The following is an 18,151-nucleotide window of genomic DNA, read 5'->3' as shown; positions in this document are numbered from 1 at the left end:
ATTCTCAAAACATTTTCTTTCTACTTGAGCTCTTGGTATCAGCTCCTCATTTCCCCCCTCCCCCCATTCTTCTTCCCTCACAAACCCTTGATAATTTATAAATTATTTTTTTTCATGTCTTACACTGTCCAATGTCTCCCTTCACCCACTTTTCTGTTGTCCATCCCCCAGGGAGAGGGTTGTATGTAGATCGTTGTGATCGGTTCCCCCTTTCTTCCCCACCTTCCCCATACCCTCCTGGTATCACTACTCTCATTATTGGTTCTGAGGGGTTTATCTGTCCTGGATTCCCTGTGTTTCCAGTTCTTTTCTGTACCAGTGTACATCCTCTGGTCTAGCCAGATTTGTAAGGTAGAATTGGGATCATGATAGTGGAGAGGGGGGAAGCATTTAAGAACTAGAGGAAAGTTGTATGTTTCATTGGTGGTATACTGCACCCTGAGTGACTCATCTCCTCCCTGTGACCCTTCCGTAAGGAGATGTCCAGTTGTCTACAGATGGGCTTTGGGTCTCCACTGCACACTCCCCCTCATTTGTTCTTTGATGCCTGATACCTATCGATACCTTGTGATCACACAGGCTGATGTGCTTCTTTCATGTGGGCTTTGTTGCTTCTCAGCTAGATGGCCGCTTGTTTATCTTCAAGCCTTTAAGACCCCAGTTGCTATCTCTTTTGATAGCCAGGCACCATCAGCTTTCTTCACCACATTTGCTTATGCACTCGCTTTGTCTTCAGTGACCATGTCAGGAAGGTGAGCATCATGGAATGCCAGTTTAATATAACAAAATGTTCTTGCATTGAGGGAGTACTTGAGTAGAGGCCCAATGTCCATCTGCTACTTTAATACTAAGCCTTTAAATATATGCACATAGATCTATTTTCCCATCATCATATATACTTACATATGTGCATGCCTGTATTTAGACCTCTATAAATGCCTTTGCCTCCTGGTTCCTTCCTTTATTTCCTTCATGCTATTTATTCCTTTATTTTCCTATCATGCTCAGCCTTCATTCAGCTTTCAGTAACTCTTCTCGGTTACATTGCCCTTAATCAAGCCCTACCAGGCCTCCTACACCCTCCTCACCATCAATTTTAGATCACTTGTTGTTTCCTTGTCCCTGGGGTTGTTAACACCCACTTCCTTTCCCCCACCTCCCCTTGCCCCATAGCCCCCAGAACCATCCGTCGCGTTGTTTTCTCCTCCAGATTGTTCATCCAGCCTGTCTTATCTAGAGAGACCTGCAGAGCCCTCATCATTCTCAAAGCATTTTCTCTCTACTTGAGCCCCTGACATCAGCTCCTCACTTTTCCTCCTCCCTCCCTCCTGAACCCTTGATAAGTTATAGATTATTATTTTCATATCTTACATTATCCTCTGTTGCCCTTCACCCACTTTTCCATTGTTCGTCCCCCTGGGAGGGGGTTATTTGTTGATCCTTGTCATCGATTGTCCCTTTCTTCCCCCACCTTCCCCTTATCCTCCTGGTATCTCTACTCTCATTGCTGCCCCTGAGGGGTTTATCTCTCTTGGATTCCCTGTGTTTCAGGCTCATAGCTGTAGCAATGTGCATCCTCTGGTCTAATTCAATCTATTTGGTAGAATGGAGGGCATAATAGTGGGGGGGGGAAGGACGCACCAAAGAACTAGAGGAAAGTTGTGTGCTTCATCGGTGCTATACTGCACCCTGACTGGCTCATCTCTTCCTTTTGACCCTTCTGTATGGGGATGTCCAGTTGTCTCCAGATGGACTTTGGGTCTTCACTCCACAGCCCCACACTCCCATTTACATTGGATATGATTTTGTTCTGGGTATTAGTCAACTGATACCTGATCCCTTTGATACCTCGTGATCACAGAGGCTGGTATTCTTCTTCCATGTGGGCTTTGTTGCTTCTGAACTAGATGACTGCTTGTTTACCTTCAAGTCTTTAAGACTCCAGATGCTATATCTTTTGATAGCCAGGCACCATCAGCTTTCTTCACCACATTTGCTTATGCACCCATTTTGTCTTCAGTGATCATGTTAGGAAGATGAGCATCACAGAATGCCGGATTATTAGAACAAAGTGTTCTTGTGTTGAGGGAGTACTTGAGTCAAGACCCAATGTCCATCTGCAACTTTAATTCTTAACATGTTCATATAAGTATATAGATCTATTCCCCTCTCGTTATATATAAATATATTTACATATGTACATGCCTGTATTTAAACCTCTATAAATGTCCTTTGCTCCTAGTTCTTTCCTCTATTTCCTTTTACTTTCCTCTTGTCCAGTGTTTCTTAACCTGTGGGTCATGACCCCTTTGGGACGACCCTTTCACAGGGGTCTCCTAAGACCATTGGAAAACACATATTTCCAATGGTCTTAGGAAACCAAGACACTGCTCCTCAAACCGTCTCCAGATGGGTCCGCCCACATGCAGATATGCTGATCTGGTGAGAAAGAAGCTATCTCAACCTCCACACTGACATTGACTTTTTATGCATACTGTCGCAAAATGTAGCAATGTAGTTTACCGCTGTTATATTAAGATTGTTACCCATGCTTCAAGACAAAATTTCATTTATTTGTAATTAGAAATAAATATTTCACAATATATAATTACATATTTTGTAATTCATCACTATGCTTTAATTATGTTCAATTTGTAACAATGAAATACATCCTGCACATCAGATATTTATATTACGATTCATAACAGTAGCAAAATTACAGTTATGAAGTAGCAACAAAAATAATTTTATGGTTGGGGGTCACCACACCATGAGGAACTGTATGAAAGGGTCAAGGCATTACGAAGGTTGAGAACCACTGCTCTTGTTCCACCATCATGTTAGGCCTTCTTTCGGGTTTAGTATTTCCTCATTGCTACGTTGCCCTTGATTAAGCCCCACTTCTCTCTATCGATTTTAGTTCATTTGTTGTTCCTTGTCCCTGGGTTGGTTTCCCCCCTCCTTTCTTTCTCCCACTTCCTCTTCTCCTGTATCCCCCCAGAACCATTGGTCCCGTTCTTTTCACCCCAAATTGTTGATCCTGCCTATCTTATCTAGGTAGACATGCAGAGACATTAATAAGCACAAAACCAGGCAAAGCCAAACAAAACAACGAAGGAAGTCAAAACCAACAAAGCAGTAATAACAACAAAAAATAACAGCAACAAAAAGAAAGCCACTGACAAAAATGGAAGCCTATAAATAGTTCAAGATCTTTTTGTTGGCCTTTACACAAGTGTTTTCCAGTCGAGTCTGATGGGGTGCCACGCTCTGCCTCCAAAGTCTATTTTTGGTCTTCCCCGGAGGTTTCCTCACTGTGCTCCCCCTGCTGCTCTGTTGCACGCCCTAGTGTTTCGCCCCATGTGATGGGGTCAGATTGGCACTATGCCCGCACTGTGTCTCCAGTGTTGTTCCCCACAGCACTATGGGTCAGTGAGGGGTGTTGTGTCTAGTGGTGGGGCCGGCCCTGTGGTCCTCTCTGTGCCTTATCTGCTCTGAGTGGGAATATCATCCTCGGGGTCTTGGTGGACCAGGCTGTGTTCCCTTCCCTCTCCATCCCTCTTTGTTTCTCCTGTGTGCTATGATCAGATGTGCCCCTCTCCCCAAGCTGTAGCTTCAGTGCTGTCCTCGGCATTCTGCTGGGGGTGGGGTGGGGGGGTGTCCACCTAGTTGTATACCCTTAGTTTTTATGATTTGACAGAAGGCCTATAAAGCATCCTTGTGGCACCTTCCTGGTCAAAGCCCTTTACTGCTAACTGAAAGCTCAGTGATTCAAAGCCAGCAGTGGTTCTGCTAGGGAAAAGACCTGGTCATACGTTCCCATAGATGATACAACCCTGAGGAAATGCACTGGGACTGCTATTTCTGTCCTATTGGGTTGCTATGAGTTGGAATTGACTCCACAACGAACAGAAACTCGAATTCTATGACTTTTGGAAGAAATTGCAATTGAGGAAGGGCATCCTTCTTGGTAGAGTAGAGGGGCAACGAAAAAGAGGCAGACCTTGGGCAAGATGGGCTAACACAGTGATTGCCACATTGGGCTCAAGCGTAGCAGTTGTGGGCACGGGGCACGGCCAGGCAGTTTCCTTCTGTGTGCATGGGCCTATGAGCCCGAACCAACGTGAGGGAGCCTCACAATGGTGCCATCTGGGGAGGAATCGTCTTACTCGTTTCTTCCCAGTTTTTATGCCCTGTATGTCCCTTTTTGTGGTCTCGCATGAGCTAGGTTTCCAGGGCAATGTTCATGTGAGTGGCGATAAAGGCCACCTTTGTTCTGATCCCTTTCTCAGGGAGAAGGCTGTAGTCCCTTTCCAATAAGTATAATGTTGGCCGTTGGTTTTGTATGTACAAGGGGGCTTCAAAACATTTGTAGGAACATTCGCTATCTTTTTTTTAATTGGGAGCTCACACAATTCTTATCACAATCAATATACACATCCATGGTGCCAAGCACATTTGTACATTTGTTCCCATCATCATTCTCAAAACATTTGCTTTCTATTTGAGCCCTTGGGATCAGCTCCTAATAACGCCCCCTCCCTCATGAACCCTTGATAATTTATAAATTATTATTATTTTTTCATGTCTTACACTGTCCGGTGTCTCCCTTCACCCACTTTTCTATTATCTATCCCCCAGGGAGGGGGTTATATGTAGATCATTGTGTTAAGTTTCCTCTTTCTACCCCATCTTCCCCTTACCCTCCTGGTATCGCTACTCTCATTATTGGTCCTGAGGGGTTTATCTGTCCTGGATTCCCTGTGTTTCCAGCTCTTTTCTGTACCAGTGTACATGCTCTGGTCTAGTCGGATTTGTAAGGTAGAATTGAGGTCATGATAGTGGGAGTTGGTGGGGGTGGGGAAGCATTAAAGAACTAGAGGAAAGTTGTATGTTTCATTGGTGCCATACTGCACTTTGCTGAGAATTTTTATCAGGAATGGGTGTTGGCCTTTATCAGATACCTTTTCTGTATCTGTTGAGATAGGCATGTGATTCTTATGCTTTGTTTGTTTGTTATAAGCAGAAAAATGGTTTGGGTTTTTTTCCCTAAATGAAAACCCAGAACTTAATAGGAGCATTTTCTCTGCCAAGACTAATAAAGAAGAAAAGAGAAATAAGGAGCTGAAAGCTTTTTTTCTTTGGAATTTGAGCCAAGGATTTCACTAAACCCAGAATGAACCAAAATAAATTTCTTCCAATGGCTAAACACATCAGGAATGGGTGTTGCTATGGGAGGGCCCTTTCCTGGTGTGGGCAGCAAAGTTCTCTATGCACCTAGCTTCCTGGCAGCTAGACCAGGTGGAATGTTTTCTGGGAAAGAATGATTGCCTTCTGCTTCCGAGCACCATAGGCACCATTTAGCCTTCCCGATGGGTCAGATCTCCACTACAGATCCAGCAGTGCTTCTGGGGGAGTTTGGAAAGAGCCAGAGCCCCTGCCCCCAGCCCCAGCAAGGTCTCATGTCTACTTCCTGGGTGATTTTTCCTGGCTTTGTTTTTATGTGGCCTGTCAGTCACTCTCAGCTCTCCCACTCCTCGTTCCACTGTACTCCCAGGATCTTTGGTGTTTACCGAGCATGTGAGTAAGAGGTCTTTACTTGGACTTTACTTATGAAATCATGGTTCCTTCTTCCTTACAGGATCCTTTTTGCTTACTTCTTGGATTTGGGACAGATCTGGAGAATTGCTACAATGTCTTTTATGCCCCACAACCCACCAGGGCAGGTTGGCCTATCGTTTTAGGGACGGAGCTTCTAATCGTAAGGTCAGCCGTTCGAAACTGCAAGTCACTCTGTGAGAGAAAAGGAAGGCTTGCTTCCGCCTCAGAAACCCACAGGGCAGTTCTGCCCTGTCCTATAGCATAGGAATCAACGTGATGGCAGCGAGTTCAGTTTGGTTTTTGTTCCGTGACAGAGTCACCTAAAATAGACCCCTGGTCTCCTCGGGCTAAGGGCCCCACCCTGCCCAGGGAGCACCTCCTGCTCTGCTGGGCTGTGGGGTGCTCTGTCTCACATGCCACCGCTGTCTGTGGCATTCTTGAGCCTGAGAACGCAGGCTGGGATGTATAGGCTCCCGAGTCTGCTCCTCAGAAAAACTGCAGGATGTGGCCCTACAAGGGGAGGTGTGTACGCTGGCCTTTGGTGCCCACAGCCTGCCCACCCTCAGCCCTCTGCTCTTCTTTGTCCAGTTCTCCTTCCCCCACCCCTGCCTTCCCTCAGCCTCCCCCTCTCCCCTCCCTCCCTTTCCATCTTCCCTTCATGAAATAAGGCACTACCCCACCCCCAAACTCAGCCCACTCGTGTCTGTCTGCACTGGGGGTGAGAGGGTTTAGGAGACTGCCAGAAAGAAGGGTGGCTGCGCCCTCTTTGAGGAACCCGGGTGACATTGTGGTTATACGTTCAGCTTCAGTCGGCAAGGTCAGCAGTTTGAAACTGCCGACCGCTCCTCAGGACACTGCTGGGGCTTTCTACTCCTGTAAAGACTTACAGTCTCAGAAACCCGCAGAAGCAGATTTACCCTGCCCCACAGGGTCGCTACGAGTTGGCATCAACTCGATGGCAATGAGTTGGGTGTGAGTTTGGTAAGGTCTTTGAGGGCAGGAAGAGCAAGCACCTCTGCACCTCTGGTTCCTGTCTGTGACAACCTGTCCCCTGCTCCCCGCCCCCCCCCCACCCCCCTGCGTCACTGTGAGGAAGGCACTCTGGTTCCCTCATGGCCGGCCAGGATCAAGCACCATCACTCCCTGACCTGACTGAAAGCTACTGCTGCTCAGGAGCCCTGGATGAGGCTGCTCAGTCCCAGAGCCTCCCTTGCCCACCTGGCTACCTTGTCTCTCGCAGCACAGGGTAGTCTTGACTGGTGTGAAGCTGCGAGACCAGGCAGGCTTAGCTCTCCACTCTTGGCTTAAGGGATTTCATTTGTCTGAGCCTCAGCTCCCTCCCCTTTCAAGTGGGGCAGTACCCACCTTCCAGGGTTATTTGGTGGTGGGGGGAGACCCGGTGAGGATTGTGAAAGCTGGCTCCTGCGCCTGATGTCTCAGGGGCTCACGGCTCCTCCTGAAGCAGAGCTGAGGGGGTAGGGGGGGCGTGGCCTCAGAGAACACTGGTCTGCTGGCCCCTACTTCTGACACTGGCCTGCATTGATGACTAGCTCCGTAGCTTCATCTTTCCAAGCCTCTTAACTTTTTTCTAATGAGATAACAATATCTACTTTAAAGAGAACTAATTCGTGATGAGAATTAAATGCAGCTCTCTATTAGATGAAGGATCCACCCCAGTGCCTGCATGTCCTGAGCCTGCAGTAAGTGTTAGCGTGGACCTTCTTTTACAGCCAATTCGGCTAGGCCTCCAGCGAGGTCTCGGAGTTCAATCCTGAGAGGACCAAGTAAGAATACCTGAGCAGTCAGAAATGTTTCTGGCTGCTGCTGCTGTCTTTCTAAGGGGGCTGTTCCCCACTGGCCGACTGTGGACCTGGTGGGCAAGGGAAGAAGGGCTGGGTACATATATGGGCTGGTTTGCAGTGCAGGGAGGTATGTTTGAAACTGGAGAAACCCTTCCTGCTGATACCTGTGAATTACAGACTACAGCTCATCTGGGGCAAAATAAGCTGCCCCCGTACTTGGATGACAGAAGTCCTGATGGCACAGTGGTTACAAGTTGGGCTGCTCACCACAAGGTTAGCAGTTCAAAACCACCAGCTGCTCCCTGGGAGAAAGATGAGGCTTTCTACTCCCATAAACATTTACAGTCTCATAAACCCACAGAGGCCATTGTACCCTGTCCTGTAGGGTCCGAATCAACTCGATAGCAGTGAGTTTGCCTTTTTGGAGTTTGGTGTTTGAATGTAGCCGCAGCTCTCTGCATAGCAACAACACACATCAGAGCCCCATGTGCATGGTCCTCGGCTAGGTGCCTTACACCTTCTTCCCTGTTCTCCCAGAAGCCTGGTAAGAGAGGCGCTGTTTTGTACAGATCTGCTTTACAGATGAGATGAGGAACGAGAGCCTGAGAGAGACTGTACCCAGGCCAGAGGGAGAACGTCTCAGAGCTCAGGCTCACACTCAAACCTGCTGGCTGGCCAGCACCCATCATATGTTCCACTCTTTCCTGAGGGCCTAAGGCCCGGGTGAAGAGTCTAGTGGCACCATGGTCAACCATCTTGCTGCTAACCAGAAGGTTAGCCATTTGAACCCACCAGCCACTTGATGGGAAGTCTGCTCCTGTAAACATGTCTAGTTTTGGAAAGTAGGGCAATTCTAGTCTTTCTCATAGGGTCGTGATGAGTTGGAATCTGCTGAGCAGTAATGGTTTTCTCACTGGGGAGGAGCACCTTTCACTGCCATCCAGTCAGCTCTGACTCAGACAAACCTATAGAACAGCCAAGAACTGCCTTTGGCCCTCCGAGGCGGTAGCTCTTTACAGGAGTAGAAAGCCTCATCTTTCTCGTTCAGAGTACCTGGTGGGTTCGAATTGCTGACCTCGCGGTCAGCAGTCCCACATGTAACCCACAGCGCCAGGGAGGAGCAGGCAGGCTTCAAATTGAACACCCATCATAAAGCTACCTGGCTGATGAGAAACAGACCATCTCCAAAGTGGGAAATATTTTGCACTTACCACTTTTGGTTACAGAAGGAGGTTATGTAGGGTATGTGCTCTGTGTGTGTGTGTGTGTGTGTGTGTGTGTGTTGTCTTACTCGCATACAAGGGCCATTATAATTGACACCAGATAATCCAAGCTGTCACAGCAGCCTCCTCTAGTGACAGAGCCTGTGTCTTATTGGCTGATGCCTCACACCCACAGGCCCAAGGAGAGGAGTTAACATGCGAATTTTCAGGGATGGGCTCAGTCATTTTGAGTGCATTAAACCAGCACCCTTCTCATGTATAACTAGCACCTCAGTAACCCCTGACCTGACTACCTACTCACTGTGGAGAGATGCGCAGTCTCCGTTGGTAAGGGACTGCTGTTATCACGGGAGGCAGAGCTGAGTGGGGTGTGGGAGTGTCTTGGAGATGTGACTCTGGGGGAGACAGGCCAAAAGGAAGAGGGGAGACAAACAGGGTGGTGGAGACCCGCTCCCCGCCTCCACGTCTCCTCTGGCCCCGCCTGGTGACCCTGTTGTGTTTCCTTCCCATGCCAGGTGCTGGAAACGTGTGTGAAGAACTGTGGCCACCGCTTCCACATCCTTGTGGCGAACCGTGATTTCATCGACAGTGTTCTGGTCAAAATCATCTCTCCCAAGAACAACCCTCCCACCATTGTACAGGACAAAGTGCTTGCTCTGATCCAGGTAGGGCGGCCCTTTCTTTGGGGTTGAGACTGCGGAAAATGAGGCCTCTTATCAAGTCCTCATGCTTTCCTACAATTCCCACCAAAGAGTGGAGAGTTTCTGTGTTTAAGTATTTCCTGGCAAATGTTTAAGTTTTTACCTTCGCCTCACTGGAATCATAAGCTGTGACGCACCACCCAGTCGACAGGACTCTTCACTAAAGCTTCTTAAGAGCCTTGCCTTTCGCCGCTGCGAGTGTGGCCATGCTGGAGCTGTGTGCAGGCTGGGGAGGCACAGGGCAAGGCCAGCCAGGGTAGAGTGGGAGTAGTAAGGCTGGAGGAATAAGACAGAGTAGTATGGTGGGCATCGTGAGTCAGGAGTAGTAAGGCAGGACGAATAAGGCAGAGCAGTACAGTGGGAGCCAGGAGTAGTAAGGTAGTGTAGTAAGGTGGGGGTAGTAATTCAGTAGTAAGGTGGGAGTAGTAAGACAGGAGTAATAAGTCAGAGTAGTCCAGTAGGAGTCATGGGTCAGGAGTACTCAGGAGTTGTAAGGTGGGAGTAATAAGGCAGGTTGAGTGGGAGTAGGGACGGTGATAAGGAAAGTGTCACTCCTGTTGGACCCAGAAGAATGAGGAGGAGCTTGATGGAAGGTCAGCATGTGGGCACGGGCTGCCCCCTTGTCCAGGTAGAGAAGAGTGCAGGTACAAAACACAGAAGAACGAGAGAGAGAACCGCCCTGCCGACTGGTTGGGGAGCTAGTTGGTGAGCCAGCATTTCTGGGATGAGTGCAGAAAAATATTTTCCAGCAAATATTTAAACCCAGAAACTTCCATTCTTTCATCCTGCTTGAGGTTGTTCATTGCTAATTGCTTGTGAAACATCGCCTCATCACGGAGCAGCTAAAGGCAACACCTGTGTGCTGTCTCGTAGTTTCTGGGGACCAGGAATTGAGGGCTTGGTTAGCTGGGTGGTTCTGGCCTGGGGTCTCTTGTGCAGTCAGACTTCCACCAGGGCTGCGCTCATCCCAAGGCTCAGCTCAGGCTGGAGGAGCTGCAGCTGAGGCCCTGCACCCAAATGGCTGTTGGCAAGAGGCCTCAGCTACTTGCTGATGGCTGGCAGAGCGCCCAAGTGTCTCACCATGTAGACCTCTTGAGTGTCCTCAGGACCTGGCAGCTGGCTTTCCCTGGAGTGAGCCGTCCGAGAGAGTTAGGAAGAGGCTGCTCTGCTTTGTACGGCCGGGTCTCGGCAGTCACACAGCCTCATGCCATCCCATTGTATTTGTTAGACAGGGTCACCGGCCCGTCTCAAAGGGAGATGAATTAAGCCTCTTCAAGTGGAGAGCATCAAAGATTCTGGGAACGTACTTTTAAACCATCACTTGGGAAATAGGAACCTAATGCAGACTGCCTGGGGGCAAGCTGCGGGAGGCGGTGGAGGGAGCCTGAGCTGAAGCCAGAGGATGGTTAAGGCTTGTGGACCCTGAGTGTAAAGAGTTAGTGCGTTCTCCTGGAGGTGGTGGAAACCCACTGGTGACTTGTAGACCATCAGCTCTGGGGTTTAGATGGAGAAAGCACATCAGCCAACTCCTCACCCTAGCTGATGAGGGCTGTGCTCCAGGCCAGGAAGGAGCCAGGGGAGGCAGGGCGGCAAGTCTGCTCCAGCAAGGACCAAGAAGCGTGACAGGCCGGGAGCAGTGAGATGCAGTGGTGGTGTGCCAGAGGCCGAGAAGGAGAAAGGCCAAGCCGAAGGAAGAACGATTCAAGTGCACGCCGACCGTCCGTCTGCACCCCCTGCTCGCCACCACCCGCTTTTGTGGCCCCTTCAGCACTTGCTTACTAGCGTTTCTGTTTTCGGCCCCCTCTAAGTTCCTTGAAGACCCAGGGAGCAGTTGGGTGGATAGGGTAAGTGCTGAGTAGGTGGTGGTTGGCCGATGGCAGTAGCTGTGAGTCAGGGGAGCCATGTGGGTGACTGCAGAGCCCCTTCCACACTTCCCTCAGGGACTACCCTTCCCTTTGTCCTTCTGCCCAGCCCGCAGCTTTCTCCTCCCACCACATGCACGTGCCTGCGCAGGCATGCCCTCGAGTGCGTGAGCGTGCATGCACATGCATGCACAGCCATGCAGACCTTCTGGAACTTTGCCAGCGCACGCTCTTACTCCTCAGTATTCCAGGACCTGATGTGGGGATAAGGAGTGGTCTTTTTTCTCACAAACAGTGGAAGTGGTGGAGCCTGAACCCGTGGAACAGGAAAGGCTTTCTGCAGAGCGCACTGTGGCCACAGGGAGCTTGCTCGAGTCAGACCTGGAAAGGACGTGTTCTCACTGGGCCATGGTTGTGGTCCATGCTACATGATAGTCCCAACCCTTTGCTGGACACAACCTGTGCTCCCTGTACTGACTGTGTGCAGATCATGGCGGGGAGACAAGCCAGATGCACTGCTATGACCCAAGTCAGCGCCCACCACTCTGCCCTGACCCCAAACACCCACTTTACCACCTCTCCTGCCCATTTCCCCCAGCACTGTCAAGTGGAGGCCATGATTCTGCCTTCCTGCCCTCTAACACACCCCTCTACACCACCCTCCAGCCCCCACCACTCTGGTTGGGCACCCCTCCACCTGTGTCTGCAGGTATACCCTGCTGATTTGGCAAGAGCCATGCCTACCACTCCCTGGGGCCCTGAGGCGTCTGATGGACAGAGGGCACGCCCTCCCTGCTTCAGCTGTGACGTGCAAGTGTCCTGGAGAGGTGCCTTTGGGTGGAATTCGACAGCCTGACGGGGCGGGGGGGGGGGCAGTTAGAGCTGGAAGATGCGTGGCATCTGTGACCTGTTGGACCTTGTATTGAATCGTAGTTAGTATTTAGGGAATCGCAGATAGCAAGAGTAAGTACAGTCTGATGAACGTGGATATACGACTGTGGACCGGGGCGGAGTGGTGGGCTCTGACCAGGGTCATAGCAATGCATCGGCTTGTGTTCCCCGCCATGACCTGCATGGGGTCCTCCACTGACCAGCACCAAGAGTGGATTGCTCCCCAGGCCCCGGCACCACACAGAGCCTCGTCTTTCTTGAACATCACGCACATGGCACTGCCCGGCTGTGCTTGTTTGTGACCAGCCCACCATGCTCACGCCAGTCGTGCAGATTGCGTGTGAGAGCAGCTCCTGGCCCCCGTCACCCTCGGGGCTGGCCAGTGCTCCGTGGCTGAGTGCGTCCAGCTCACTGGAAGGCTTTGGCAGTCCCACTTTGGGGCTCATATGAAAAATGCTCAGTGAGCAGCAAGTCCTAACTCGGACTGGGACTGGGTTTGAAAATGGGGACTTTGCAGACAGAGGTAATCACGCGAAGATGAGGCCACCTGGAATGAGCGGCCCTGCATTTAATGAATGGCGTCCTGCTCAGAAGAGGACAGTTTGGATGTGAGTCCACCCGGTGGCAACAAGGACAGGGAGATTATTAGAGGGATGCATTTATAAGCCGAGGATTGCTGGCCACCGTTGGAAATTGGGTTGGATTCTCCGCAGAACCCCCAGAGAGAGCACAGACAGCCCTCCGACGACACACTGATTGTGGACGCCCAGCCTCCAGACTGCGAAGGAATACATTTCTGTTGTTTTAAACCACTGGGTTCATGGCAATCTGCTACAGCAGCCCCAGGAAAGAACCACAACCGCCCCTCGGACCTGCGGGGTCTCCCAGCGTTTCCATTAGAGCCCTGCTGAGTGCGCGGGGCTTTGCTTGGCGCAACCTTCCACGTCTTTGAGAAAGAAAGCTTTAAAACGAGATTTTTAAACACACACGGTTCCTCCTGCCCCTCCGGCGTCTGACAATTGCCCCCTCTGAGAGCAAGGGCTCCTCTCCCCCGAGGAGCCCCAGAAAAGCTGGGGTGATGCGTGGCTCCCTAGCTCTCCTGGCCGTCCAGGTTGTGAGTAAGCCGCAGCTCTGATGTCAGCGTGGACAGACGTACGGCACAATGGGGAAGGAGCAGGGGGACTTTGGATTTACCAGGAGAGATGCAGCTGATTGAGGGTTGGGGCCTAGCCAGCACGGACACAAGCCAGTTGAACTATTTCAGGGATAGCCCCAAATTTCCCCTTACGTGGAAGTAAGCAGAATGTGCTGGCACTAGAAAAACTCTTAGGATTAAGGGCCCCACAGGGAGACCATCGCCCCTCCTGCCCCCCAAGCATCGACTGGACCGTGACCTCCAGCCTCTGGGGAGAACTGTCCCTCCCTCCCGCTGCTCCACGTGGGGGGAGGAGCACTGGCCTTTCTGAAGCTCCTGGCCGGTGAGGGACGCGAATAGTGCTCCTCCTGCATGCCTGCCTCTGCTTCTCCCTGTCCTTTCTGGCTGCTCTCTGGAATGCTTGCCACAGACATTCCCTGGCACAGAGGGGGCATTTCCAGGGGCGTATTTTTGCCATGAACAAGTATGTGATGAGAGCTCGTTGTTGCCTAGCACGCTCTCCCAGCACCCTGCCCCTTCCCTCGAGCTCAGCCAGCCCTGCCTGGAAAAACAGAACACACTCATGGGCCGTGTGCTCCAGAGCACCCTCAGGGGCCCCCAGACTGCCCTCCATGTGATGGATCGAATTGTACCCCCAAAAATATGTATTGTAGATCCTGACCCATGCCCACTGTCCTTTCAATCCCTTTATTATGTTGATGAGACAGTATTCATGCAGGGTATGTCTTGTATCTATCTCTTTTGAGACATTCAAGGAGCCCATTAAGCAAGGACTGCAGAGATGGCGAAGATAAATGACAAGCCACTTGAAGAGCCCCAGGAGCCAAAGAGCAGAAGCCGGAGAAACAAAGGCTTTCTCCCAGAGCACCCAGTGAATGTGGGGCCCTGATTTCAGACTTATCTCCTCTACAACTTCAGATAGGACATTTCTGTTGGTGAAAGCCTCTTGGTTGTGATACAAACTCACTGCATGGGGTCATTCTGAGCCCTGGTGAGCCTGTAGGAGAGAGTAGAACTGCTCCTGTGGATGCCCCAGGCCGTCCATCTATACAAGAGCAGGGCAGCTGATGGTGTCAAACTACTGGCCCTGAGTTAGAAGCCCCAAGTCACACGCTCTGCCCCCAGGGCTCCTGATGATAGCACAAAACACACACTTCGTTTTCCCTGAGCGCTGTGATTCTGTGACAGTCATCCCCGCGTGGTGTGTGAGGCTCACCCCCACCGGAGGCGCTGGCCCAAACCAGTGTCCTACCCACAGACTGGGTGGAAAGGCACACTGGGAGCAGAAAGCCTGGCTTCCCAGCTCTCCAGCCTCTGCTGACATCGTCCCTGAGTGTTCCTTTCACCCTTGCATCATGCTTTTGGCTTCGGCTCCTTTGTTCTCTCATTAAAGTAAGCTTGCTTTGTTGTCATCGTTGTTACCGAGAATGCACACAGCAGGTGTACACCAGAGCACCTGCTTCCACGTGCTCCTCGCAGTGATGGCGGCGCTGTTCCTCGGGCCTGGGCAGCGTTGGTTCTCACCGCCCCACAAAGTCCCACCTGATCTTCTGAGTTGCCGTGACCGTTGTGATCCCAGAGGGATGTTCTTGAAAGTGCAGGCACATGGGTCACGGCAGACATTTTTGACTTACACTAATTACACTAAACTACCACTTGGTTTTAAGAACATTTTATACTTGGTTTTAAGAACATTTTAGGGGATCTTTTTGGTATAAGGTGTAGTGATTATCTCAAGGTAATAGTGGCAGAGGTTTATCCAAATTTTATAACTCTAGGAAGTCAAAAGGGAATCTGGGAGAGTTTGACGTCCTGTTCTATAATTTCCCCCTTTTGATCAAGATTCTCTTCTGATTCTTTGACCTGGGCATCACCCAGTTCTTCTGGCTGGTGTCATGGCGCAGAGATGGTGTTTTCTGTTCTTTAGTACATAACAAGGCTTATTGTTTGCTCGTGGTAAGATTATTTATTGAGAAGACCAGGAAACCCTTCCCCCCCACACACACACACTTGACGTCATATCTCTCCTTTTATCCCTTGAGACAGTTTTAGGAACAGAAGGGACACCATCTCGGCAGAGTGACCTCAGTGTAGTCATGTCTCCCTGCTCCTGTTCTGGTGCCCAGCAGTAGGGTCTAAAATTACTCTCTGTACGGAAAGTTCTCTTTCCATTCAAGAAAGTGATCTGGAGCAGTGAGGGTGGGGCAGGAGGAGCAGGAGGTGTCCTGTTCTTTGAAGGCGTCCAAGACCTACCTGGGTGGGGAGAGGACCGGGCTTTCTACTCCCATAAAGAGTTACAGCCTCAGAAACGCACAGGGCACTTCCACCCTGTCCTGTAGGGTGGCAGTGACTCGGCACCAACGTGATGGCAGTGGGAATAAGATGAGAAGACCTGGGTGGCAGGCCTCTAGCCAGAAGCTGGGCGGAGACCCTGTCACTAGGCACAGGAAACCTGGTCCGGAAGCATCAATGGAACACGCCGTCAGCCTGCAAATTGCTGGAGCCATCATCGAAATCAGCAGTTACACGTCGGTCTGAAATTGGCTGGAAGAAGACTTTGTCAGAACTTGAGGGTTACAGAAAGGATGAGAGTGCAGACTGCATGTCTCTAAGGCTTTAGACTGGGATTTGGTGTGTAAACTGAGTAATGACAGAAGGAAAGCGTTTCTCTCTCTCTCTCTCTCTCTCTCTCTCTCTCTCTCTCTCTCTCTCTCTCTCTCTCTCTCTCTCTCCTCTTTAGTCGTCCTTCCCTCTCAAACCCTTTACACTGTAGCCCAGGGAAGGAAGGGGCTCGCTCTCTGATGGGCATGGCTTCCTGCGAGACATTCCCTCCGGCCAGCTGCTGACCAGCTCCTGTGACAGGACCTTCAGTGTGGTGGCACCCAGCTGAGCAGGCAGTCCTCAGGGAAGGCAGCCTGCCAGCAGCGCTGCTGCTGCTGACTTCAAGGGCAGAAGTTCTGGGAGTGGGACCTGGCGCCCTGGGGCTTGTGCCTGGCCCCTGAGATACAGCAGTGGGGTCAGCGCTGTGGCGGGCTTCTCCTTTATCTCTGCAGTCCGTGCACAGCCTGAGTGCCCGCCCCTCCTCTGCTTGCGGGAGCAGGAAAGAGCAAGCTTAGTGACCATGAGAATGAGCTCGTTTCCTGTGTGTGAGGTGGAGGAGACTTGGAAGAAGACGGCGCCTGCTGATTAGGTGCTTTCCAAAATGAGACTGAAGGCACACAGCCCTCATTTCTGCACTTTCACATGGGACCGCTCTCTTACCCCCTGCCCCCATCCCTCTGTTGGCATCAGCAGCTTGCTCAGTGGAGGATGCTGTCGAGAGCATATGGTCTCAAGCGGCCACCTCGCCCAGACTGCGCAGGTGCCCTGTGCAGGAGCTGAAACTGGCAGGTGGAAGGGCTGGGTGAGCCAAGAATACTTGGTTGCACATAACAGATGCCAACTCCAGCTTGCCTAGGCGAAGAAGAGAATTGATCAGGAGACTGTAGAGGACAGGACCGTAGGAGAATTGTAGAGGACAATTCTGCCTTCCCAGAGAGGGGCCCAGCTCTCCCTGAGGCCCAGGGCTGACCTCAGAGAGGAAGAGAATCTGATCCGTCCAACCCAGTTGCACGTACCCACACGTACACACACTCACTCGGAGCTGACATGGCCCTGGGTACCTCTGTGAATGGTGAGGACGTGCCCCCGTAAGAGGGCCCTGCAGCTCATGTTTGGCGGGTGCCGCCCGTGCGTGCTCCTGTGGAGAGAGTGTGTAATTCTTTACTCTGTTAGCTCACATTTGGCTAGAGGGGGAAGCAGGAGACATTCTAGAGGTGCTCTGGGGCCGTTTGTTCCCAGGAGAAATAGAGGCATGAAATGGCACCCAGGGGAGCCATCCTGTTTGTTCCACCCCAGCCCCTCCTGCAGCCCCTGAAACTGGGCTCAGAACTGAAACCAACATCAAATGAAAATGTGAGCACCTCTCCAAGCCACAGGCACAGGCTGCAGCCGGACTGGGGTACAGGGGGGAGGCTGGGCTCTGTGAGGCCTCTCCAGGCTGAGCCAGCAACAGAGCCGGTGGGCCCGAGGGCCTTTTGCAAATGAGAGAGCGTGCTAGCCAAGACCGGCTGTCCTGTGGAGGAGGTGGCATGACCCCTTAGTATGCAGAGTAGATAAGTGGGCCACACAAGCTGGCCTGGTAGGAAGACTGAGCTCCTTCTGTGGCCATTAAGGAGCCTTTGGAGAAGCTGACCTGTGAACTTCAATTGGGCCTGTCCTTTTGAGGCAGGGTGTCCATGGCTTCCCCAAGATTGACTGCAGTGCACACCACAGGGGTACGGCGTGGTTAAGTGCAGGTGGCAACAGCTGGTTCAGGCCTGCGTACCCCCAGGCTCTAGGACTGGCAGGGTGGCATCCCATTGCTGAAGAGTGACCTGCTTTTTTGAGATCTCCTCTAAATTCTAAAGCACATAATGCCTGCTAATTTTTTTAGAGTTTTGCGGACCAACAGAATAAGTGGCAGTTTGTTTGTGTTTCTGCCTCTCGTGGTCTTACACCTGGGAATCTAGCGGCATGCTTCCCACCGGGCCTTCATCAGCACAACTTAGGGGATGAAGCTCAGGGCTGGCTCTCCCGCCTCCGCCTCAGATAGATGGTCTGTCCGGCCCTGGCAGTCTCAGCCTTATCGTCATTCTCCTGGTCCACCGAGGAAAGACTAGCATCAGCCTTGGTTCCATCGCACAGGTCAACTGTCCTCCGTTTAGCTCAGCTGGCCTACAGACTCCGGCCGTGCTCAGCCAGCACCGACAGTGCAGAGGAGGTGCGAGGCTGAGCACTTGCCTGAGCCCCGTGCCTGCTGTTCCTGTCAGTTAGGCCGCACCAGGGACTTACCTCTTTCCTTACAGCCAGGGAAATGCCTGGATTTTAGCACATG

The 18,151-nt window shown here is 51.3% G+C and overlaps 1 protein-coding gene across 6 annotated transcripts in view; it reads left to right on the top strand.

Annotated features, from left to right (window-relative positions):
* Positions 1-18,151, top strand: part of TOM1L2 (target of myb1 like 2 membrane trafficking protein) — a 154,154-nt gene that overhangs the window by 95,076 nt on the left and 40,927 nt on the right. For all 6 annotated transcript variants that reach the window (XM_075560962.1, XM_075560961.1, XM_075560960.1 and 3 more), the window contains exon 4: positions 9,142-9,291. In XM_075560962.1, the coding sequence (XP_075417077.1) occupies positions 9,142-9,291 (150 nt within the window). The remainder of the gene's footprint in view (positions 1-9,141; positions 9,292-18,151) is intronic.

This window comes from Tenrec ecaudatus, chromosome 10, assembly GCF_050624435.1.
Source record: "Tenrec ecaudatus isolate mTenEca1 chromosome 10, mTenEca1.hap1, whole genome shotgun sequence".
Taxonomy (NCBI): Eukaryota; Metazoa; Chordata; class Mammalia; order Afrosoricida; family Tenrecidae; genus Tenrec; species Tenrec ecaudatus.
Note: the sequence above shows the minus strand (reverse complement) of the source record. Positions and strands in the feature narration are given on the sequence as shown.